Source organism: Calliphora vicina, chromosome 1, assembly GCF_958450345.1.
Source record: "Calliphora vicina chromosome 1, idCalVici1.1, whole genome shotgun sequence".
Taxonomy (NCBI): Eukaryota; Metazoa; Arthropoda; class Insecta; order Diptera; family Calliphoridae; genus Calliphora; species Calliphora vicina.
In genome coordinates this window covers 38,372,355-38,397,841 of record NC_088780.1, presented here as the reverse complement: position 1 = coordinate 38,397,841, position 25,487 = coordinate 38,372,355, and the positions used below count along the sequence as shown (strand labels likewise).

Sequence of the window (25,487 nt, the reverse complement as noted above, 5' to 3'; positions counted from 1 at the left end):
AATATGGGCGAAAATCGCAAAATTTAAGTCGCAGGTACGGAAAAACTGTAGGAGGTATGGACATCTTTTATGCATATTTTTATTCCCTATTATATTCATAATAAATCCCTGTGTGAAGATCAAAAACTTCTGAAATTTGTTTAATAAAATTTTTAACAATTTGAAAATGGAGTTTTGAAACTGCCGTTAAAAAAATTTAATTTGTTTGGTAATACCTGCGAATAGGTTAGCGATATCCTACGAAGCCAAAAACTCATATACAAATAAATACAGATATATTTTAAGTAAAAATGTGCTTTTATTTTAATATTTTTTTTAATATGTTAATTTTGTGTATACATTTCTTGTTCTAGAGGCCTGAGACACGTTAATGGCCTGAGGAATTTTTAATAACTTTAAAATTTTTTAACCAATTTTTGTCTTTTATATCTCATTACAAGGGCAATTACGTACACATTTCGATTCTTTTAAATTAAATTGCAAAAGTAATTATTTAATGGGATAATTTTTACAAAAACTGAAAAAATAGCATTTTTTCCCCTTGTAAATGTTCTCACGAACTTTAACCCTCGTGCGGGACGCCAATTTTTAACCAATCGATCTCAAACTTTTGTCATCATTTTTTTTATACTAAGCTACACAAAACTGCCCTTCGTTTTTGAAACAGATGAGTTTTCAATTTTTCCATACACCTTAATACTCATATACTTGGTGTATGGTATTATACAATATTATTTTGATACCGAGCATAAATTTAATTTGCCATCCCTGGCTAGTTATCAACCATAAGAGTTGTTGTAAATGCAATGCCATATAATAGCTCTCCTACACTTGTTTTTCTTGTAGTTTTTTTTTTTTGTTTTTTTGATGTATTTTATATATAAATAAGAAATTTCTTTTTATTTCATTTTGTTATTTCTTGCAAAACTCAATACTGTAAAAACAAAACACAGAAAAGAGTACCATAGACGGAAACTAAGGAATGAAGAAAAGAATTTTTATATTTTATATTTTGTATGTATGTCAACTAAACAACAGTTAGTAGCTCTTTAGTTTTAAAGCCAACAAGCATCGCGCCGCGTCAACATTTTCATGCAAGACCAATCCACCAAAAAACTGTTAGGGTTTGGTTTCCGTTTCCTACAGTTTCGTGATGTTGTTATTTTTCATGTATTTTACTTCTTTTTTTTTGTTTTTTGTTTTGCTTCTTATTCTTGTATGCATTCTATAAAAGTCTTATGTTAGTTGTATGTCCGTTATTTATACTAGTGCAGACAGATACACATGCAAACAAACATAAGTACAGTGGTGTGCAAAAAGAGTCCATGAAATTGGTATATTAATAAAAGCGAATTAAGAGACCCTTTGACTTATTGTCTCCAAGGTTGTCAACTCTTTAGCTCAGAAAATGGCTAGATTTAGAATTAAAAATGGCTAGAAATGGCTAAAACCCAAAATGACTGAATACAAATTCATAAATATTGTCGGTATAAATCAAGATCAGCGAAACAGCTTGCATTTTTATAATTTCTTTGGTGTTGATAGCTCTCATAATTAGAAGCACAAAAACATTAATATTTTTGCCTGCTCTCTCTTAGTTTAAGAGTTATATGAATTTAAAGTCAATACATATAATAGTACATTTCTCATATATTTGGAAAACAAACTGATCGTTATGGGTATCATTGAATAGTGCTTCACAATACCTTTAAAATGATATATAATATGGTACAGTTTATTAATATTGTGAACCAAAAATTCCTTTTTGATTTTATATGACAGTACTTAAGAAAATTTTGATATATAGAAAAAGTGATTTTAGCGAAGCCGGTGTTCGATACACCCCAGAGTTAAAAGCCCCTTCACCCGGCCGAAGGCCGGCAATACAGAATATTAACGGAAAAAAAATTATGAAAATATAAACTGTTACGGGGATCTTGATTTGTTCCATATTATCTTTTTATTTAGTGAGATCGACTTCACTAGTATGTATATAAAATATTACATTTCTTAGCAGATTAAAAATTGTAATATCAATATAAATTGATAAATTAAACAAATTTCTGGGCACTTATAAACAAAATTGGATCCAAATGCAAAATTGATTTTTGAATATGACTGCTGTGTTTGCTTTGGAAACAATTACGCAGTCTGTTCTCATCAAATCCACTACGTAAGAATTTTTTAAAAAATACTATTTATTTGTCATTTGATTAAAAATATTGGTATATTTTTTAAAAAATTTCAAGAAAAGTTTAAAATAAAAATGGCTAGGACAAAATAAAATGGCTAAATCTTCCGGCTAGATTAAATCTAGCCATTTTTTTATGGCTAAATGAAAGTCAAATCGCAAGATCTAGCCGGAAAATGGCTAAATTGGCAACCTTGATTGTCTCACATTTACATAAATAATTTATATTAATCATGAAAGAAATAAATACCAGAATCCCTAATACAGATGCATTTGAGTTTCCTCCACATTTCGTAGGTAGACATTATCCGGTCAGAAGCCCCAAGTAACTTATATGCAAGATTGATACATCAATATATATAAGCTATAGTCCAACTAAGTTTGCAAAGATATAAGCATAAAACATCCACTATATCAATTTATTCACAAATTTGTTTGATTTTATCAAAAATCCCACAGTTGAGGAAAAATCGCTTAATATGACAACACTGAGTGGGAGTAAAAATTGCATGCATACTTTTAGGAGTGACAAATAAATATTTCATATTAATTTGCGCCTTAAAGCATGTGATGTTTTTGTAGCAGAGCGTGTTTACGAATGCTGGAGCAACAGAACCAACACGTTGCGAATTGGAACATACGATTTTTGCACTTTGATTATAAAATTTCAATTAATTACTTTCTTTTTCATAATACTACATGTGTACACTTTTCTATAATTTTATTATTTTTGAAACATCTCATACACACATATTTTTGCCTGCTCTCTCTTAGTTTAAGAGTTATATGAATTTAAAGTCAATACATATAATAGTACATTTCTCATATATTTGGAAAACAAACTGATCGTTATGGGTATCATTGAATAGTGCTTCACAATACCTTTAAAATGATATATAATATGGTACAGTTTATTAATATTGTGAACCAAAAATTCCTTTTTGATTTTATATGACAGTACTTAAGAAAATTTTGATATATAGAAAAAGTGATTTTAGCGAAGCCGGTGTTCGATACACCCCAGAGTTAAAAGCCCCTTCACCCGGCCGAAGGCCGGCAATACAGAATATTAACGGAAAAAAAATTATGAAAATATAAACTGTTACGGGGATCTTGATTTGTTCCATATTATCTTTTTATTTAGTGAGATCGACTTCACTAGTATGTATATAAAATATTACATTTCTTAGCAGATTAAAAATTGTAATATCAATATAAATTGATAAATTAAACAAATTTCTGGGCACTTATAAACAAAATTGGATCCAAATGCAAAATTGATTTTTGAATATGACTGCTGTGTTTGCTTTGGAAACAATTACGCAGTCTGTTCTCATCAAATCCACTACGTAAGAATTTTTTAAAAAATACTATTTATTTGTCATTTGATTAAAAATATTGGTATATTTTTTAAAAAATTTCAAGAAAAGTTTAAAATAAAAATGGCTAGGACAAAATAAAATGGCTAAATCTTCCGGCTAGATTAAATCTAGCCATTTTTTTATGGCTAAATGAAAGTCAAATCGCAAGATCTAGCCGGAAAATGGCTAAATTGGCAACCTTGATTGTCTCACATTTACATAAATAATTTATATTAATCATGAAAGAAATAAATACCAGAATCCCTAATACAGATGCATTTGAGTTTCCTCCACATTTCGTAGGTAGACATTATCCGGTCAGAAGCCCCAAGTAACTTATATGCAAGATTGATACATCAATATATATAAGCTATAGTCCAACTAAGTTTGCAAAGATATAAGCATAAAACATCCACTATATCAATTTATTCACAAATTTGTTTGATTTTATCAAAAATCCCACAGTTGAGGAAAAATCGCTTAATATGACAACACTGAGTGGGAGTAAAAATTGCATGCATACTTTTAGGAGTGACAAATAAATATTTCATATTAATTTGCGCCTTAAAGCATGTGATGTTTTTGTAGCAGAGCGTGTTTACGAATGCTGGAGCAACAGAACCAACACGTTGCGAATTGGAACATACGATTTTTGCACTTTGATTATAAAATTTCAATTAATTACTTTCTTTTTCATAATACTACATGTGTACACTTTTCTATAATTTTATTATTTTTGAAACATCTCATACACACTGTAACATCGTTTGTATCCTCACCTACAATTTCATTTGGTTGCCACTAAAGTCGGAACAAAAAATGCAACAGACGAAAAACCGGAAATTGGCACATGACCAAAACGTTCTTATAATACTAATACATTATACTACTACATGCACATACATACATACACACAAACATCCATATATACAAATATATATTTGTATTTATGTGTGTATGTATATGAAATATATAGTAAACATTATAAATATATTACTCGTACCCCAAAGCTGTCCATAAAACTATAACATTTCTTATACTCACACCAGTCCATACAGTATATTAAGATTTAAAATACATACAACTACAAATAAAATAACTGAATTTGTTTGTAATTTCACTGGTGTGGGAGATGATGGATATTAGAAATGGGATATGAAAAGTACTAATACTTAGTGTCAACGAAAGTTCAGCTATAATTGTTGCAGGATTTTTGAATTAAATATTGAAACGTTTTCCACAAAAATAATTCATTAATTGTTCAAATCTATTCAAAAATATACATAAACTAGCTGACCCGACAGACGTTGTCCTGTCCAAGTTAAAAAATGCTTGTGTTCGATTTGTGAATTTGTGAGAAACGGTTTGAAAAGGGTAAAAATAGTTAAAAAGGCTAAGTTATTAGCGAATTTAGATATTTTGAGTTTTTACCAAAAAATGGATTTTTGGTCAGAAATATGAGTCATCACAGATCGAGCTCCTTTTCTTTATTAAATGTTTATTGGCCAAGTTATTATCGAATTAAGATATTTTGAGTTCTTATAAAAAAATCGATTTTTGGTCAGAAATATGAGTGATCACAGATCGAGCTCCTTTTCTTTATTAAACGTTTATTGGCCAAGTTATTAGCGATTTAAGCTATTGTTAGTTTTTATATAAGTAATCGAATTTTGGTCTTGGACAATGTGGACGTGAACAATTTTTATTTATGTAAAAACTTTTGCGGACTATGTATTTTTTCTTTCAGTAAAAACTTAAATAGGATTACTATGATCACTTAAACAAAAAATTAGCCAAATCGATGTAGCCGTTTTCCAGTTTTAGATAAATCGAAAAAAGTGGGCGTAAAAATGGGCGTGGTCAATTTTTCATTCCGTAAAAACCTAAGTTGGGCTATGACCAACATTTTAAAAAAAAATTTGTCTAAATCGGTCCGGCTGTTCTCTACTGATGCAATTACCAACGAACGACATTTGATTTTTATTTATATAGAAGATAGATTAACAGTTTTCAGTGATAAAACTTTAACAAAGGGGAGGATCCATGTGAAAGCGGATAGCAATCGGATTTAGCATCTCTGATTTTAATGAAATTTACCACATACATAATTGCCCAATTCACAATTGATGTCGTAGTGTTGTAGCATTGTATGTCATAAATATTTTTCAAACAAATTTTTCGAAACAAAAACAAAGTATTAATAAAAAAATTACGACATACAATGATACAACGCAACGACACCAATTGTGAATTGGGCAAATATATCCAATATGTTCCTCATAACAGTGACTTTTTCAATCGAAACTTATTCCGATGTAAAACTATCGCGATTTGAAAATTGAAAAATTTGTTAAAATTGTCTAAAATTATATACACATAATTGCCCATAACTTTGAAACTACTCAACGACCAGCATAATTTTTGACTCCATTTTAAAGTCAAATATATTGTGGCGAAATTTTTGAAATGAAATGGGTTTCCGATGAAAAAGTCATTGATTTGAAAAACCCTTTGGAACGGTATGTGTGGTAAATTTCATAAAAATCGAAGATAACAAATCCGAAAATAGCAGTTTTCTGTCCATTTTGATATAGATTCTCCCAAAGCCAAAATTTTTAATAATTGGTAACCTAGAGGATATTGTATTTTTGTGCATTTGAATGCATTTGAGTGGGGCTTAATCAAAATTTGTTGGAAATAAATCTGGCATTTCTATACGGCTGGTCCGAAGGAAATGAACCCTACAAATGCTCCAGGGGCGGCGTGTGTACTTGCGTGTGCTATTTATCTATTTATTCCGAGTTATAGGCACTACAAAATTGAAATTTAAAATTTTGCCATACCTTGGTCCACTAAAATGTTTTTGTTAGTTAGACAACTAAATTACCAATAACATACAAAAGATTTCAGAGCAATATCAATTATTGATCCAAAAATAAACGATATTCAATTTAAAAATTCCAAAAATTTAAGATTTTTGCGGTTTTTTATTAAAATAAAACTATCTTTAAGAACATATTACAATTTTATGTTTTTTAGAGAACATTTTGGTATAAAATTTCGATTTATTATAAAAATTTGGGCCACATGTTCTAAAATCGCTAAGCTGGGATCAGAACACGAAAAGCAGATATGGAAACCTAGATGCGTGCCCTATTTATCCCCATAGTATTTTCCCATCCCCGAAGGAAATGTGGACCGTATGGGCAAAATTGTAAAAATTACCATTTTTAGGATTTTCGCTCTAATTTCTAGGAATAGCGGGATTCCGTTTGACCTTTTTTCAAGTTTTTTTACACTTTGTTATTTATAATGATAAATTTAAAAAACGTTGAAAATTTCATTGCGTTTTGTTAATAAGACCCCTTTCACACTAGGCAATTTAGTTGCGCAAGTCTCTTGCCCAACAACAAAACAGCATGTAAAATTTTCTTCTCCTTAACCCGACATTACCTCTGCCATCTACAAACACAAGAGACTTGCGCAACTAAATTGCCTAGTGAGAAAGGGGTCTAAGTAAAGATTTTAATACATATTACATATTTATTGAGTTTCTAAAACTAAAATTTGCATCAAAATTTTAATAGGATTCACCCTTATCGTGGTTGGCGTAAACGTCTTACGCCTATGACAGTTTCGTACTAGATTAAAAATAAAATGCAAACTGTTTCTTTAATCTATTACTAAACTGTCGTAGGCGTAAGACGTTTACGCCAACCACGATAAGGGTGATTGCAAATATTAGGAACTATTTGATCCACATTTATTCTGAACTATATTTGTTTTTGTTTAGATGAGATAATTTTTGGTTTTACAAAACAAAATTTCAAGTCAATATGTATCTCAATTAGATTCAAAAATATGCCACATTAAACCTCCGTCCTTCAAAAATATCGCACTTTTTCCAAAAAAATTTGATTCTGCTCCACTGTGGATCAGCATAAGTTCTTTGTTATGTACTTGTTTAACATTTAGTTCAGGGTTCCGGACGTTTCCGGGTACTGGACCGGGAAATAACGAAAAATATGTTCATTCATGGGAATTTTTGTATACCCTTCGTCGGGAGGGTATTATGCGTTTGTGCAGATCTAAACCTTGTACACAAAGTACAAGTGGCAATTTTTAAGATATTTCGATCAAGTTTGGCATATGTATTTTTTCGGCCCAAGAACGAATCCTATTGAAACCGGTTGAAATCGGTCCATTATTTCACATAGCCCCCATACAAATGTCCTCCAGAAATTGGACTTTATCGGTCATAAATGTTTAATTTATATAGGTATCGACAACGCCAGGTCACATTTTGCAATACCTGTTAAAAACTATTTTGGAAGTTTTACCTAACCCGCCTTATAGTCCAGACTTTGCCCTGTCCGACTACCATTTGTTTCGATCGATACAGAATGCTATCTCTGGAATACGCTTCATTTTAGAACAGAAGAAGTTTCTAATTGGATTTCAGAACTTTCTAAATGTATTTCAGAATTTTCCATTTGTATTTCTATTAGAAATTTCTGAAATGCAATTCGAAATTCCATAGTAATAGTTAAGTACTAAACAAATCATTGCGTACTATAATATTTTGCAGTTATGAATTGTACCAATACATTACAATCCACCATCTCTTTCATCCCGGGTGGGTGATGTTGTTTTTAGGATTTGTGTGTGTCTGTCTCCATGGAAGAGTGAATTAGTTGTAGTTCTTTTTAGCTGTTTGTTGCTTGCATAATAAAATTATTATTACAAGTTTGTTTGTTTATTTGCATGAGAGAGTGAGTTGTAGTAGTACTTTTGTGGCTGAAACTATGAAATGCATTTTAGAAATTATTATACCAAGAAAAACAAAATTGTTGAAATAAAAAATACATACAAAAAAATAGAAAATTAAAAAGAAATGTTATATTGTCATCATGACATTAGAATTATATCATCTTTGGAATTTGTGAACATTTTCAATGAAACGAAGTTTAAATTTTATCAATTTAAAATAATGTCTAACAAGTTTAGAGTTACTACAATATTGCACTGAATTTTATAAGTATACAGTGTTTGTCAAGTTATTTGTAATATTATATACTAAGTTAGGGTATATTTAAAACAAATTATCTGGCAGGAATCGAAACCGCAACCCCCTTACTGATAGACAAGCTCAATACTAACTAGACTGCACGGTTAGGTATTATAGCATTATTGTTATTAAAAATTCTCGAGACCTTTGTCGGTCTCAGAGCACTTGGAAAACAAAATTTAGAGTGCTATATGCGACAATGCCATAGCTTATGCCCACACTAGGGTCCTAATTTCCCGGCAATAAATAAAAACATCTGTTCGTTACGTAATATTCCCGGGAATTTTTTTAATATTAAATTCAGCCAAACCCCCTAAAAATTATAAAATAATCAATAGTATATTGGTTAAAAGGTCCGGCTAAGTTAAATCTGGAAAAATTCATAAATCGATTTGGTTTCAAATCAGAATGTACAGCATCAGTTAAAACATATTGGACAAAATAACGTTTTTTTCCAATTCCAAAGAAAGTAAAGATTTTAGAAACAAAAAATGCATTTTAAATAAAAATACATCCGCAGTATTATTAAGAAATAACAATTTAGAAAACAATATTCAGCTGTGCCGAATATGGACCGATATTCACAAAATCCAGTAATACGATGTTTGGATGAAACAAGAGAGCTATATTCGGATGTGCCGAATCTTAGATAGCCTTCACCAAACTATACTTAAAAATAATTTTTTTTTAATATTTTTATGTAAACAAAATTTATTTTTTTTTCGAAATTGTTTTATAAAAAAGTTTTTTTAAATTTTTTCTTTTCGAAATTGTTTTTTAATTTTTTCCAATCTTTTTTTTAATTTTTAAAAAAATTTTTTTTTTGGAAAAATAATTTACGACAAAAAAAATGTTTGATGGAAAAAAAATTCGGGTTAAAAAATATTTTTCTCGATTTTGACCCATTGTAGGTCCAACTTACTATAGCTTTATATACATCGTTGCAATGGACTTTAAAATATCTATCATTAGATATCCATATTGTCTATATTAATGACTAAGTAATCCAGATAGAGATAAAAAATAGGCCAAAAATCGAGGTTTTCCTGGTTTTTTCCTTATATCTAAGCCAATTGTGGGCCGATTTTGTCGATTTAAAATAGCAACCGAGCCGGAAGAATTCACGACATATAGATGTATGAATCATGTATATAAGTTATTTAGGGGCTACGGTAATTTGATTTCAACATACAGACGGACATCGCTATATCGACTTGTCTATCTATAACGATCCAGAATATATATACTTTGTGGTGTCGCAAATGAAAAATGTAGAAATTACAGGGTATAAAAATAACATTAACATAAAATTTTTGATAGATAAATATGACAGATATGTGTAAAATTATGGGTTGATATCGATATTTATGTAGGTTTTCGGAAGTGGGATCTATGCCCATTTATGGGCCCTAAAGGTTATTTAGTAGAATTTGCAATTATTTAAGTGATTTTAGGAAGTGCCCCCATAGCCCCCAACTTATATGGGGGCTATGGTCTAATATTGGCCTCCCCACTATGGTGTGTTGGGTATAATGCGGCCTTGACTGCTGCTTAAAGCTCAAGCAGCAGGCCGTTTTGACCAACGTTTAATTAAACAAATTTTATACAGAATGGGTGAATTCCAAAATGTATGTATGTATGCAATGCAGTCATAACTTTATCAAGACAAAGCATGCAAACGCGTAGTTAAAATTTAAAATAAACTTATCATACTGCCTGTTTTTACTTTTTCATCAAATGTTGCGATATGAAACATTATCAAAGTTTACACGGTTGCGTTAAGAATCGCTCGACTTTTTAAGGTTGCATTGCATACATTCAATTTGGAATTCTCCCAATAGTTGCATTTGTTAAATCACTCGCAATAAAAGGATTGCCATTACGAGGACATTCTGAACGTATATGTTCAATATATTGAGCTTCATATTTATCTGAACATTTAAAACGTTATGTTCATCCTGGAAGTGAAATTATAATCTTGATTCAAGATAAAGTATTACAACATAATTCTACTGAAGTGGAAATGACTAAGAATTTTGGTATCATTGTAGATTGTACACCAGTACGTGAAAATGGTGAAACCGTTTATAGTTTAATATGTAAATACGCGAAAAACAAGATACTTTTTTTGCCCAGCACATTTTTCTGGAGCACATCCAATATAATAGCAGGCTCTTTACAAACTTTATACTACAATCATGGGGTCCCTTCAAAAACTTTGAAGTTTGCAGATTTAATGGATAAAGGAAAATTTCGCAGTATAAACAATAGAGCTATGTATATTCGTATGTGCCGAATCTTATATACCCTTCACCAAATTGTACTTTCAAATAAAAGTTTTAATAATTTTTATGTAAACAAAATTGCAAGAATTTTTTTTTCAAAATTGTTAAAAAATTGTTTCCTGATTTCGTCCCATTGTAGGTCCAAAATTTTTTTCAAAACTGTTTTTTAAATTTTTTTGGAGTTTTTAGATTTATTATTGAAAATTTATGACAAAATTTTTTTTTTTTTGGTGGAATAAAAAATCGGGTTAAAAAATATTTTTGCCGATTTTGACACATTGTAGGTCCAACTTACAGATACCGAGGGAAAAAGTCGCCTGAAATTGTAGACCAAGAAGAAATAAATGAAGATGATAATGTGACTTATTTAGAGAGTGAAGCAGAAATGGATTCGGCCTCGAAAGATGAGTGTTGCGTCTCCAGAGCGCTTTATTTTACTAAATACTTTTACTACACCATTTCCAATTGTATTTCTGAAGTTTCTAATTATATTTCAGAAAATTCCAATTGAATTTCAGAAATTTCCAATTTTTTTCAAAATTTTCTAATTGAATTTCTGAATATTTCAATTATATTTCAGATTTTCCATTTCTTTTTCTGAAATTTCTAATTATACCTATTTAAGAAATTTCCATTTGTATTTCAGAAATGTCCATTTGTTTTTCAGAAAATGCAATAGCAATATCAATAGAAATTTCTGAAATACAAATAGAAAATTCGGAAATAGGTACAAACAGAAATTTCTGAAAAAGAATTGGAAAATTCTGAAATACAATTAGAAACTTGTATAAATTAAAAATTCTGATATACAATTGGAGCATTCTGAAATATAACTGGAAATTACTGAAATATAATTAGAAATTTCTGAAATTAAATTGAAAATTTCTGAAATACAATTAGAAACGATTTAGATGCAAAAACGATTTGAAAACAACAAAAGGTATGATGTGTTTGTTTGAATCGTTTTGTCATATTAGTTTCAAACATAGAGAAACATAGACGGAAACTAGAAAAAAACTCAAACAAAATAATTATTCAAAATAATCATACACACGAGTGTTGTTTTTGTTTTCACATAGTTTTTTCTACTAATACATTCTCATCACTTAGGTTTTTGACAACTGAGTTAGGTCTTTGACAGGAGAGTTTCCGTTCTATGTCTATTATCTATGGTTTCAAATTCGAATTGGTTTAAAAGGGGATTTATTGAATTTAAATTTTCACATTAAGGTACACAAATGGAGAATTGCTTATTTTGTTGTTTTTTTGTTATAAAAATTATACGGAATGAAACAAAAATTTAATCAGCCCAATTATGAATAAAAAATTCCGCGGGAGTTTTTTTCCATTGAATTTGAATAGGAAAAATGAGAAAAGGGGAAAAACTCAAGGGGAATTTGTATTCATAATTGGGCTGAATATGAAATCAATCGAAATGCCTGATTGTAATAGAGTTGAAAAATATTTGTTCACCCTAAAGCTATTAATTTATCACTTAAAATATTAAATTAAAAAATTATTTTTTTACCGCGACAACTTTTGGGCCCCTCACAGAGCTAGTTAAACCTAGCCGTTGTTCAAATTTATTTACATTTTCTTTTTAATTTTTTTTATTTTTCAATCCGAATTTTTTTATTCGGTTTTTAAATTTTGTCGGTGCTAGTCTCTGCCGACCGATGTAATTCAAGGATTTTACTTGGTCAAGTACTATTTTTTGTTCATGCGAGAAAAAAATTCAAGGTCAACTACCGAAATAATTGCATATACCCTTACTTTCAAATATCGTTACTGCTTTTCTATAATTTCATATTCAGCCCAATTATGAATAAAAATTCCGCGGGAGTTTTTTCCCTTTTCTCATTTTTCCTATTCAAATTCAATGTGAAAAAAACTCCCGGAGAACAAACTCCAGCGGAATTTTCTATTCATAATTAGGCTGATTATAAAATATCAACTTATCGAATAAAAATATTCTCTATCTACATTTAATTTCCTAATTTTTGTTTCTTTGAACGGATTCATTTTCAGTATTAGTAGAGGGTATATAAATTGTAGCCGTAACCCAAACTTATTTGTGCTGAATATTTCAAGGACTGTGAATGGCAACTAGAGCTAAAAGGAGCTGAATCTTACACTATTTTCTAATCATTTCTAAAATCATAAAAATAAAGCTTTGAAACATCTATTCAGTATTAAATAAATTATCTAGATTTAGCAAACCTAACATTTTTAATTGTTTACGAGAAATAAATTAAACAATAATAACCCACTTATTCCTAATCAATTTTTAAATTTATAAATCAAAATTTGTAAATTTAAAAATTGATTATGAATAAAGCCTAAAGTTAATAGGTTCAAATGGAAAAACCAAAATATATGATTAAAACATGTATTAAAATGTATCAATACCTAATTCTAACTCAAAACTATCTAGTTTGCTAAATACTTTTTGCATTCGCTAAAATAAAATAGTGTTTTGTAATACACGTGCATTCAACAAGATACAACTTCTAATTTAAGATAGTAATTTGTACATTAGCTATTTTTTCAGTTTGAACCATATAAAATTAAAACATTTCAGAAATATTTTATAAAGTAAACTTCATTTGCGTGTATTCCATATAAAAAAAATGAACATAGTCCATTCATTCATTAAATAAATACATTGGAATTAGAAGCTATAGAACCACAATATTTTTTTCAAACTTGGTTTATCCTTATTAGAAGAGGGATCCTTTTTCATATCACAAATACAATACGAACAAACGAATCCAACGTTGTATCATCAAATCAAGGCATACATAGAGAAATTAGTTGATTGATACTTTCTTATCTTTTCAGAACGAAAAAGTTTTTATTGTTTTTTTTGTTTTTTCTGGTTGTTAAAAAATTAAATTTGAAAAAATTATGATGAGGCAGCAAACTAAAACATCACATTTATTGAGGCTTCCTTCTGAAAGAGCAACCTATAAAGGATTAAAAGATTAAATAAGAATTAGTAAATGTTGCAATAGATTACAATAACAAATTAAAAAACACACCTTCTGTGAGCTTAGCACGGCCACCGGTTGGCTGGCACAAGATGGTAGCACATCCCGCACATACAACAACGCCTTGAGCGTGGCTGAAGACGGTGGTGATTCTGTAGCAGCCGGGGCACTTAACATCCATGAAGTAGGAGTTAGGGTGTTGCACCAAGCGCTTCAACTTGTGCTTACGCTTTTCTTGAGCGGGCAAAGGATGCAATAAATCTTTGGCTAGCTAAAAGAAACAATAAATAATACACATTATTTTTAGTCAACACAAATAAAACACACCTTAATGCAGTCATTGAAATAAATAAAAAACTATTACTCTAACAAAAAAAATTGCAAAATTTGTATTTCGAGGTTATGTGCTAAATGCTTTTTTTCTATTTTAACAATTAACTTTTAATTAAACTTCACAAATTACACAAATTCATGAAATTGTCTGGTCACATTTTTTTTTTTTATTTTCATTTTGTCAAACTTTAATGACATTTCACAAGCCATGTGTATATTCCCTCTCTTTTACTCATTTCTTAATGAATTTTACACGTTCACTGGGGTTTTTGCTTAATTTTTGCACTTTTTTCCGATTTTCGATATTTCTTTAACATTTTTTTTGTTTGCACAACATTCGTAAACATTTTTCACACATTTTCAACACGATTTTGCAATTTTTTCATTAGTTTTTTGAGTTTTTTCATAAAATTTTCACCCACCGGCATGTTTATTCTTTCACAGCTAACACGGAAAAGGAAGTAAAAAATGGACGCGTGAAGTTAGATGTAGTTTATATTCATGACAGTTCTACTAACGTTTAACAGCGACATCTTGAGCCGAGTAGCCGGCAGTGTTGTATTTAACTAAAAACTGCAGGGTAATTCATGTAATTGTTTATTAATAATTATTAAAATTAATTAAAATTGACATTTAATTTAGAATTTAGTAACTTTAAAAGCTATGAATATATTAAATATAGTTTAGGTAGTTTATTTCAATTAATATTTTATTAGTTTTGTTGTTTGTTTTTAATAAAATATATACCTGAATTAATTAATTTTCAGAAGTACCCGGTTGGTAGCATGATGAAATTTTTAAACGTTGCCAGATGATTTTAACTTAACAATTTCATAAGATTTGTTAATTTTTTAATAAATTAATTTCAAAATGTGTTTATTTAATAATTTATTTAAACATTTGATTTTATGTAATAATTTCTTTGTTTAAACAATTTAGTTATTAATTAACAAATTAATTAACAAACTTTTTTATTAGAGATTCATCATTTATTAGAGATTCATGGTAGTTAAGGTGATTTAGGGAAGTATTCTATATTCAATTATGAACTGGTCCTTCTATGTCGATACGAAAGATTTATTAGCGTTAAAGAGAATAGGACTTTATATTACAATACATCGCAAAATATTGTCGATGAAAAATGTTTTCAACTTTTATGATAAGTATCACATATATATCGTAAACTCTCAGTTGTCAAAAACCTAACCCACTTGTCAAAAACCTAAGTGGTGAGAATGTATTAATAATTAAAAAAACTACATAAATAGATGATACCAATATTGTAAAAATGGGATAAGCGGTTAACAAGTTATATGCATTTGGCCTTGAGCGATTTTACACCATTGTTATATAAAATTTGATCTTCAAACCTTGATAAAAGACACCTCAAAGAGAATTTAAAATGTTTGAGAAACTTAAAATTTTGTATGACCATAAAGAATATGTGTACCAAGTATTAACAAACGGGTATCGAAAATTTTTATTAATTTTAAAATGCGAAGAATGCAACACCTACAAATTCTGGAGCTGGTTTAATATTTTATTTGTATTGAAAACAAAAACAAATGAATAATTTTTTTGTTTTCCATGTAAGCAATGATTTGCCGTCGTAATTTAGACAAATGCCCTAGATCAATTCTCAAATAGTATTTCAAACTTGGCTAGAATCCGCTTATAATAAAATGTAAAATTTAAGGTAAACATTTAAGGGATAAAATTTTTTATTTTTGTCTTGTTTTTAAATTTATTACAGGTTGAGATGTACAAGTTTTTTTTTTAAATAACATTTTAAAAAAAAAAATATTTATATTTTAAATCCTCTTCTCGTAATATCACATTTTTAAACAATTAACATTGTTAACGACTGTTAAACTTGTTGAATTCATCATAAATCTGTATTACTTCCACTAAAATTTTAATGTTAAACATTGTAGCGTTTTTATACATTTTATCTAATCTGGCAGCCCAAAACCTCTACAACATGAAAACAAACTGCAGCCAACTTCGTGCATAATCAAAAGCAAATGTTAACATAACATTCTAATGTTATAACAGCATTGCCAGAACAAATGTTAAATACACGGTTGAAAAAAAGTAGTAGTTTTAAATTAAAAAGAAAAACCGCCATTCAGTCTTGTAGAAAAATTTGTCTATTCACACGTAGTTTTAAAAAGGATAAACTAATTTAAAGGGAATTTACATTAACCAAAGGTAAGAATTTATTAAAAACTTATAATAAGTTTATATATATGTAGAAGACAAAGAAAATGTTGGAAAAATTAAAGCAATTTAGATTTTATTTATAAAAAAACCTTCAAACTTATTTGTAAAACTTTAAAATTTTAGTGGCTGCCAAGGACATGTCTTCTTTTGATTATAATACCAATGCAGCGCCGGATATGTTGCAGTTGAACATGGAAAACATTTCGAAAGAACTAAATGATTTGATTGTTACTGGCGAACAAGAGATTGGAATAATTCATGAATTTTCAAAGACTACGACGTCAGTGCCACCATCTGCAATAACTACGCCTGTATTGCAAAGTAATTTTCAAGTTCCTACTTATTCCAAAAGAACATTCCATGGCCAGCCGCATCCATATGCAACCAACGGAATGCAATATATGAAACATAACCTCAATTACTATCCGACACTTCAGCAGCCAATGGCTTGTGTAAATAACTCTTTCAACAACTTTGCAGCCACTCAAACATGTTATACGCCCACAAATTACTTGAGTGCTGAAAAGCATATAAATCATTCCAGTCTTGCGTCATCACAGGCTCTATACACAAACACCTCCAGTTCACCTACTTATGAATTTCATTACTTACGTTCCAATGAGGAAAATGGAAAGAAGTTCTCTAACTCATGTTCTTCTTTAGGTAGCAATGGAGCTTATCGTAAAGCACCAAGATACGCTCATAAGCATTTTAACCAAAAAGTTCAAAATACAACTACGGAAAACGAACAAATTAAGGTAGACTTATCTGTGTTCGATTTCGAAAGTAGTGGGTAAGTTTAAACACTTGTCACACACAATATAGCATCTAATAATTACTGACATTTCCAGCAAAGAAACCTCGATTGTTCATTATATTTTTGATCTTTTACGCGATTTACATCGTGCCGTCGCTGAGAAGCCACCATCATATGAGACGAACGAAGACAGTCAATATGTTGAAACATTTGCTCCATCCGATACCAAATCGACCATGTCTTCTACTCTAAATGTTCAGAATCAAGTGAAACAGGCCTGTCGCAAGTTAACCATATTCATTTGTGACATGCAGCGCCTTTTGGCTGCCAACAAAGGGTTTGATCTTAAAATGGATGCAGAATGCGAATACTATTTGGGTAATTTGCGTCAATACCTGAATCAATTGGAAATGTATAAATTAATTGAAATGGAACATAAGCGTGGACAGTTTTTAAAAGAAAAAGTTAAAGGTAAGTGGAGAAAATTTTATATTTATTTTTTAATCTGTATTAGAAAATGTGTTAAATTAACTTCCTAGAATTGGGACTAACTAACGTAGTTTCTCTTTGAAACATCTATACTTTAATTATTAAGAGAATATAATATTAATTTTTATGCTTGAGGAGCATTTTTCACTAAATATTATTTTTAAACTAAACATTTACTGACAAACTATATCACAAATTAAAAGCTTTTTGCTAAATTCGCCATATTTTTTTATAATTGTAGATATGTAAAATACCAACATTAATTTTACATTGTCACTGTGTAGTATTACATTGACTCCTGGAATTTGTTTTAAATCATCTTCATCCTAAGATTTGAATTATATGTATTTGTACCATTCCTTTAAACTGTCCTTGTTCATTATTACATTTTGAGTTATAGGTACCAATTTTGAAATTATCATATTTTTATACCCTACACCACTATAGTGGGTATAATGCGTTTGTGCAGATGTTTGTAACGCCCAAAAATATTGGTCTAACACCCACCTAGAATCACTTTCTGAGTCGATTAAACTATGTCCGGCTGGCTGGTTGGTTGGTTGGCTGGCTGTCCATGTAATCCTTGTGCGCAAAGTTCAGGTCGCAATTTTGAAGATATTTCAATCAAATTTGGTACATATAACTTTTTCGTCCCAAGGACCAAGCCTATTGAAACTGGCTGAATTTATATATGTATCTCCACAAATTTCGCTCCAAATAAGTTTTATATATACGAAATTCATGTCACCAAATTTTGTTACGATCGGTCCATAATTAGTCATAGCTTCCATACAGACCCGCTTCCAAAAATCACTTTTGCGTGCATAAATCTCGTATACACACAAAATTCTCCATAAATAACTTTCATATAGACATAAATCACACGACCTAATTTCATGGTGATCGGCCCATAATTGGTCATAGCTCCCATATAAGGCCCAATTCCAAAAATCACTCGAATATAAATTATTGATATTTTAAAAGAAAAATGTTTTTGCTCATTTACTTGGTGTAGGGTATTATATGGTCGGGCTTGACCGACCATACTTTTTTACCTGACTTTTTTTTTAATTTATGATTAAAAACAAATTTTTTGAAGATTTTTAATAAACTTAATTTTCGTAACAATTTCGATACAAACTATATATATAACGTAATTGAAAGTAGGGTTATGTGAAAAATTTTATTTTTGTAATTTAAAACATTACGATTTGGAACGATTAGTTTCACTTTCGTAAAATTCTGTGACAACCCTGAATGCATAGAAATTTTATATTTAAAATTTTAATTTCTTTTAATTGGTTGAATTTTGTAAAAGCTATTATGAATGAAAACAAAATATTTAATTTTCCGCTATTATTAAAAGTATAGTTTTAGGCGTCGTAAAAATAATAATTTCTTAAGGTGGTATATTACTGATAGTCAATATTTCGAATAAGAAAAGTAGATCAGTGTAAACATAACATATGATTAAAATATGCATATAATGAGAAACTTTACTGATTGAGTGAGACAGTTTCAACATCGCCCGGGGCAACCGCCAAAAGGAAGAGACAGGAACTATAGTTCTCCTCTCCCAAAGTAGATCCACAAAGAAGGTATTTTAGGAAATTGTAACGTTTGGGGAGTACCCTTTGTACAACATTATCAGCCCAATTATGAAAAAAAATTCCCTAGGAGTTTTTTCCCTTTTCTTATTTTTAACATTGAATTTGAATAGAAAAAATGGGAAATTCCTATTCAAATTCATTGGAAATTCTAAATTAATATAGATACCAACAAATTTAAAAAGTATGTCACTCCATTAAATAAAATATCTAACAAGTGTTTGGTACTAATCAATAATATATTCGAGCCCTGAAGGGTTAAAATTGTACTTATTTTTGTTATTTTTTTTAATAAAATGTATTATTTAGAATTTCAAAATTGACGGTTGTTCGGGTTTAGAGGTAAATTGGTACTTTTTCTCCCAATGGTATTTTTTTTTTATTATTTTAAATTATTCAACTTACCGACATAAATTAGCTGATACGTAAGATATAAGAATCAAGGATAGGAAGAGAACTAGTGTTATTTTTTTGTTCATATATGGTACTTTTTGAATTTGCTATAATAATGGATCTAGAAATATGAAATTAAGCACATTGAGAGTCAATAATAATCCAAGGGGGAGATTTTATGGTAACATAAATATTAAAATCGTAATTTTGTTATTTTCTATAATAATGAACTATTAAATTAAACACATATGATCCTAAATGAGTTACAATCCAGAAAAGTTGGATTTAGATGTACTTTTTCTAATTTCAATGTTACTTTTTGAATTTTTCTAAAGGGTCTTCCTTCAAATAGGCCCTTTTGAACAATGACTGTTGATAGCGATCATTTTGTTTGAAGCTACATCTGGCTGTCATTTATTCTATTTGCTTTGCCAAATCACCATGGACGGATATAGCGTTCAACAACACGTACAAATTGTAAAATTATTTTATCAAAATACATGGAAATACATCATGAATTAAAAATTCTTGAATGCATTCATTCAGTTTGCTCAAAATATATGAATTGAATTTAAAATTGAATTAAAATGTTAATGAATTCATTTTGTTATTGACTTTCATTGTAATTAATTTTTTAATTCACTTTTTGGTTCAGATAAAAATTATAAAAAAAACAAGTAAGAGAGCTATATTCGGCTGTGCCGAATCTTCTATACCCTTCACTAAATTATACTTCAAAATGCGAACTTTAAATATTTTTAGGTAAATACGATTTTTTTTTTAAAGTTGTTTTTTTTAATTTTTTGTAAATTTTTTTTTTTTTAAATTTTAAAATTTTTTTTTTTTTGGTGAAAAAAAAATCGGGTTAAAAAATATTTTTTTCCGATTTTGACCCATTGTAGGTCCAACTTACTTAGGTCTTTGAAATATCTATCATTAGATATCCATATTGCCTATATTAATGACTTAGTAATCCAGATATAGGTCAAAAATAGGACGAAAATCGAGGATGTCCTGGTTTTTTCCTTATATCTCAGCCCGATTATGCTGATTTTAAATAGGAAACTTCTCGAAAGCATGTCTGACAGAATTGTTGAAGATTTGCATACCAAAGATATCTGGGGTCTTCAGAAAATTGGTTTAAAAAAAAAGACACGTGTATCGGCGTTTTGAAATTTTACATCTGAATTTCATTTGAGGGGAGGTTAAAGTTTCCCAACTCTGGTACATTCTTATTGTTAATCGGCATAAGAAACCATGTGATCCTTACATTTTAAGTATAAAATGTGTTCAGCAAATTTTTGTAAAATGTTACGGAGAACATTTTTGTAGAATATGTTAACCCTCTAAATCCTCATAGCGTGGGTCTTTTTTGTCCTTATTTTAAAAAAAGAGCAAAAAACACCATTAAAATAGGGATAGTTCCGCAAAAATATTATCCGTCAAATTTTACTATAAGTCCCTGAATACACCAAAACGGAGAATTCAACCAGAAAGTCAGAAATAAGACTTAACAAAAGAGAGCCTAGGGTTAATTTCGAATTTATTAAGAATTTTATTTTAAAGAAAATTTTAGGTATAAAATGTATTCAACAAATTTATGCAAAATGTTGCGGTCAATTTTTTTGTAGAATATGTTAACGCTCTAAATCCTTGTAATTTTTTTTGGTGTTGTACAGTGTTATTAAATTAAAATTTTAATGAATTCATTGACCAGGATGCACTAAGTAAGGTGAAATCAACAACACAGCTGATTTTTGTTTATCCATTTTGAAAATGCGTGGGTTTTGTCAAACTGAATTTATTTTGAAAAAATAATAAATTTTATTTTCAAAGAAAAAAATTTTTAAATCCGAAAAACATGAATGAAAATGTGAATAAAAAGATTTCATATAATGAAATTTGGATAAAGCACTATTAAACCGTTGTTCTTTTTCAAATATAATTTAAATAACGGCCGTTTTTTAGTTAATATGCAAAAATAACAAAAGCTTTGTGTTTACATTGGTAACTGTAATAATAAAAAATAATAAATTTAAAAATTCCAACAAAAATTAAAATCTCTTTAATTCTGTAAAGCAACATTTTGAAGCAAAATTTTGCTAAAATCAACGTTAATAAAAATAATAAATAAAAGATAAAAAATAATCAGGTGAGTATCAATAAAATTGAAATTAAAAAATAAACATCCCATTAAAAAAATCTAAAAGATGCCAAAATAAAATTTGTTTATTTTTTATTTGACAAATTCAATTTTGACAAACCATATGCACTTGTCAGCAAGAAATATTGTGTTTGTTGTCGAAACGCTCTCACCTTACTTATTACATCATGGTATTGACTCATAATAGAAAAATAGAAGATAGTTTCATTCTCTCTTTATTTATTAAAATTCTACGTCTGACATGCATAAGGATTTTGACATTTTCGTTAAAATAGTAATGCCATATCAATTTCAAATTTTCCCTTTGGGAATACATAATTTTCATTCATTTGAAAATTATTAAAAAAAATAGAAAAAATATTTACCCAACAACAACAACATTTTATGGATATATGTAAAACTTGCGAAGAAGATTTGCCAAAACAGCCAATGTTGTGCTCCGACCATTTAGTTAAAAGTAATATTTCAGTTAAAACAAAGCGTGTGAGATTGGATATGAATGCTGTCCCAATGAACACAAGGTAACTTCAAAATACTATTTATTATGTAAACATATTTTGGGATATACATATATCACCGATTATTACCGATCATAATCCATTAACTATGCACACTGGAGTAGAATCGAAATTATTTGAAAATAAATCTCGTATTTCTAAACGGCGTACCCAAGGAATATTCGAGTTTAAGATTTGAAAATGAACCCCACAAATACTTCAATGGCGGCGCTATGGGACCCAAAGTAGGGCACCTTCGACATGTAAATTTGTTAAACGCGTGCGATTTTTTTTCCATCCGATTTCAAAGACTTTTTATATTTTCTGAGAGTGCTCGGCTAGATCTTGAAACTACATTCTTCCGTGTGCTACTTGTCTCTTATAATTAAACCTCCATTTAAAAGATATAAAATATTTACATAGTAATAAAAAAAATGAAGAAAATGCATATATATAAAAATAGTCAACGTGTTTTAATAAGTAATCGAACGTTAGGAATTGAATCAATAACTCCCAACACAACATAATACATTTTTATTTAAATAATAAATTAAATTACACATTTTTTGTAAAAAAATTCTCGAAAATCATAATCATTTTTTGGAGTGTGGCAACGCTTTTTATAATGCTTGCAAAAAAAGGAAACTTCAAAAAACCTTATTTTAAAAAAAAAATTTTGATTGAAACTACCTTCTATATTTTTATCATGGTATTGACTTTTATTTTACTTCATTATTTAATTTTTGTGTCAGTTCAGATAAAAATTACAAAAAAAATAAACTCCAATTCTTAAATAAAATTACATTTCAATTTTTTTTTTTTAATTTATGGTAAATTAAAAATCGAATATAAATTAAAATAAAAGTTTGCATAGCTTTATAGAGCTCGTACAAATACGGATAGATATTAAGTTAATTTTCGTTATAAAGCAAATAGAATAATAAAGAAAATCATGTTTACTTCTCTTAAGTTATCTATTATACTTTAAAAGATATTTAAGTTTAAATTTTAAACTTGACTTTATTTTGTTTTTTGCAAATATCTTAATAGTTGTCAACATTTTTTATAAAAATATTATTTTACATCTAAACAATATTCAAACTAACATGCTAAACTCTTTTTTCCAAAATCAAAATACGTCTAATCGTGAAAAATAATCAAATTAAACATTTTGAAATAATACATTTTGACAAAAATTAAGCTTATTATTTTTTTAAATTAAGAGTCAATGTGTGGACTGCACTGCTGGAGGAGGATGTTTGGGACAGAGATATTTTTAAAATAATGAAATTAAATTTTTTTGTTTTAATGTTTAATAATTTTATCAAAATTTCACTCTGTATTTTGAACAGTTAACATTTTTTTTATTGGAGTGCAGAGTGGAGTTTCTTTGCCATTGTGAACTTAGCTTAATTGTTTAAAATTAAAAAAAAAATAATGTTTTTCAAATTACTAGTAATAAACTGTTAAATGACACTTAAAGTCTTTCTTTACTGGGTGTAATAATAAGACAACGAATCAAGTTGAATGAATAACAATATATTTGATGTTCGTGTTAATCACCGACACGTTTTATACAAAAGATCTACTGTTTATATTTAAAGAATTTTTTTTTAGTTATAAAATTTAGACTATTATTTTCACAACTTAAGTTGTGAAAGTAAACACAACAATCACACTCAAAATTGATTTGAACGATAGAGAATGAGCGGAAACTATAAAAAAATTCAAACAATAAAATTCATTAAAATATTTTTTTTCAAATAGTTTTGTTTACTAATACATTCTCACTACTAAGGTTTTTAACAACTGAGTTAGGTCTTTGGCAGTGGAGTTTAGTTTTCGATCTCTGTGTATTTATCTATGGTTTTGTTTACTAATACATTCTCTCTACTAAGGTTAACTGAGTTAGGTGTTTGACTGGCTAGTTTCCGATCTATATTTGAACAAATTCTTATAAAATTAAAAAATGCACTTTTGTCTATGATCTCATTAACCTCTAGTACAATAACATTTCCTTAAACTTGTTGCTATTTATTAAACTGTATATAATTAACATAGCATTGTCAATTAAAATATTGTATTTTACAATTATTAAGTGTAATACTAATTCTAACAAATCAAAAAAACAAACAACAAAATATCATACAACATTTTTTTGTAGCACAAGCCGAACGCCTGTCATTATTATTAGAACATATAAATCGACAAATACGTGAAGTTCATATTCGTATTGTGGCATTTGATTGGTATATTGGTGTTAAATATCGTGGAGATGTTCAGGCAGCCGCCGCAATCCAACCAATTAATAATGTTAACGATAATAAAGAAAATTCAAAAATTGGTGTGATTAATGAAATTTTACAATTGTGCAATACAACAACAATTACAGCAACATCAACAATTTCAACAGCTAGTTTAAATACACAAACAACAAAACCAGAAATTATCACCACCCTTAATTCTCCAACGAAATTGATTAATAACAATAATATTAATAATAAAGAAGCAGAAGTGAATGTGAAACCACCGCTATTAAACGAAAATACAAATAAGAATAACAATATTTTTAATGTTTATAAGCCAGATCAGATCAGAAGAGCGGCGTCTGCTAATAGCCATAATCGTCATCCAGTTTTTTATATTGGTTAAAATGTGATGACTGAGCTTATTTTATTGTTTAATTTTTTGTTTAATGATTTAATTAAATAGAAATTAAATATTTTTTTTTGTCTTTTGTGGTGTTTTGTTTATTAATATATAATATATTGGTTTACATTTATTTCTTTTAGATTTTAATATAAATTTTAACTTTTTTTAAGATTTTAGATTTTAAATCTTTTTAATTGTATTTTTACTATTCACATTTATTTGTCTTATTCAAAGATATAATTTTCACTTTATTTTAGCTTTTAGAGATTTTTCTAAAATTATTTTATTAAATATTTTTATTATTTTACATAAAATTTTTCCATTTTTTTTTTTAAATTGTATTATATACATATTTAGGTAATTCAGGTCAGCGTTTTTTTACCCTGGCGAAATTTGGCACTTTCGCACAATCACTAAAACAACGTAAATAATTCCTATTTCTGTTGTGATTGTGCTAAAGTTTTATTTTCGCTAGGG

General features: G+C 28.7%; 2 protein-coding genes across 2 annotated transcripts; one reads left to right on the top strand and one right to left on the bottom strand.

Moving 5' to 3' along the window:
- Positions 1 to 13,715: 13,715 nt before the first annotated feature.
- Positions 13,716 to 14,789, bottom strand: RpS27 (ribosomal protein S27). Its single transcript, XM_065509284.1, has 3 exons — positions 14,651 to 14,789; positions 13,947 to 14,166; positions 13,716 to 13,871 (listed from the first exon to the last, which is right to left on the bottom strand). The coding sequence occupies exons 1-3, from the start codon at positions 14,654 to 14,656 to the stop codon at positions 13,843 to 13,845; spliced, it is 255 nt and encodes an 84-aa protein (XP_065365356.1). The 5' UTR covers positions 14,657 to 14,789; the 3' UTR covers positions 13,716 to 13,842.
- Positions 14,790 to 16,588: 1,799 nt separating this feature from the next.
- LOC135963593 (uncharacterized) lies at positions 16,589 to 25,082 on the top strand. The gene is made up of 3 exons (XM_065515516.1): positions 16,589 to 17,244; positions 17,303 to 17,679; positions 24,523 to 25,082. The coding sequence occupies exons 1-3, from the start codon at positions 16,589 to 16,591 to the stop codon at positions 25,008 to 25,010; spliced, it is 1,521 nt and encodes a 506-aa protein (XP_065371588.1). The 3' UTR covers positions 25,011 to 25,082.
- The last annotated feature ends 405 nt before the right edge of the window (positions 25,083 to 25,487 follow it).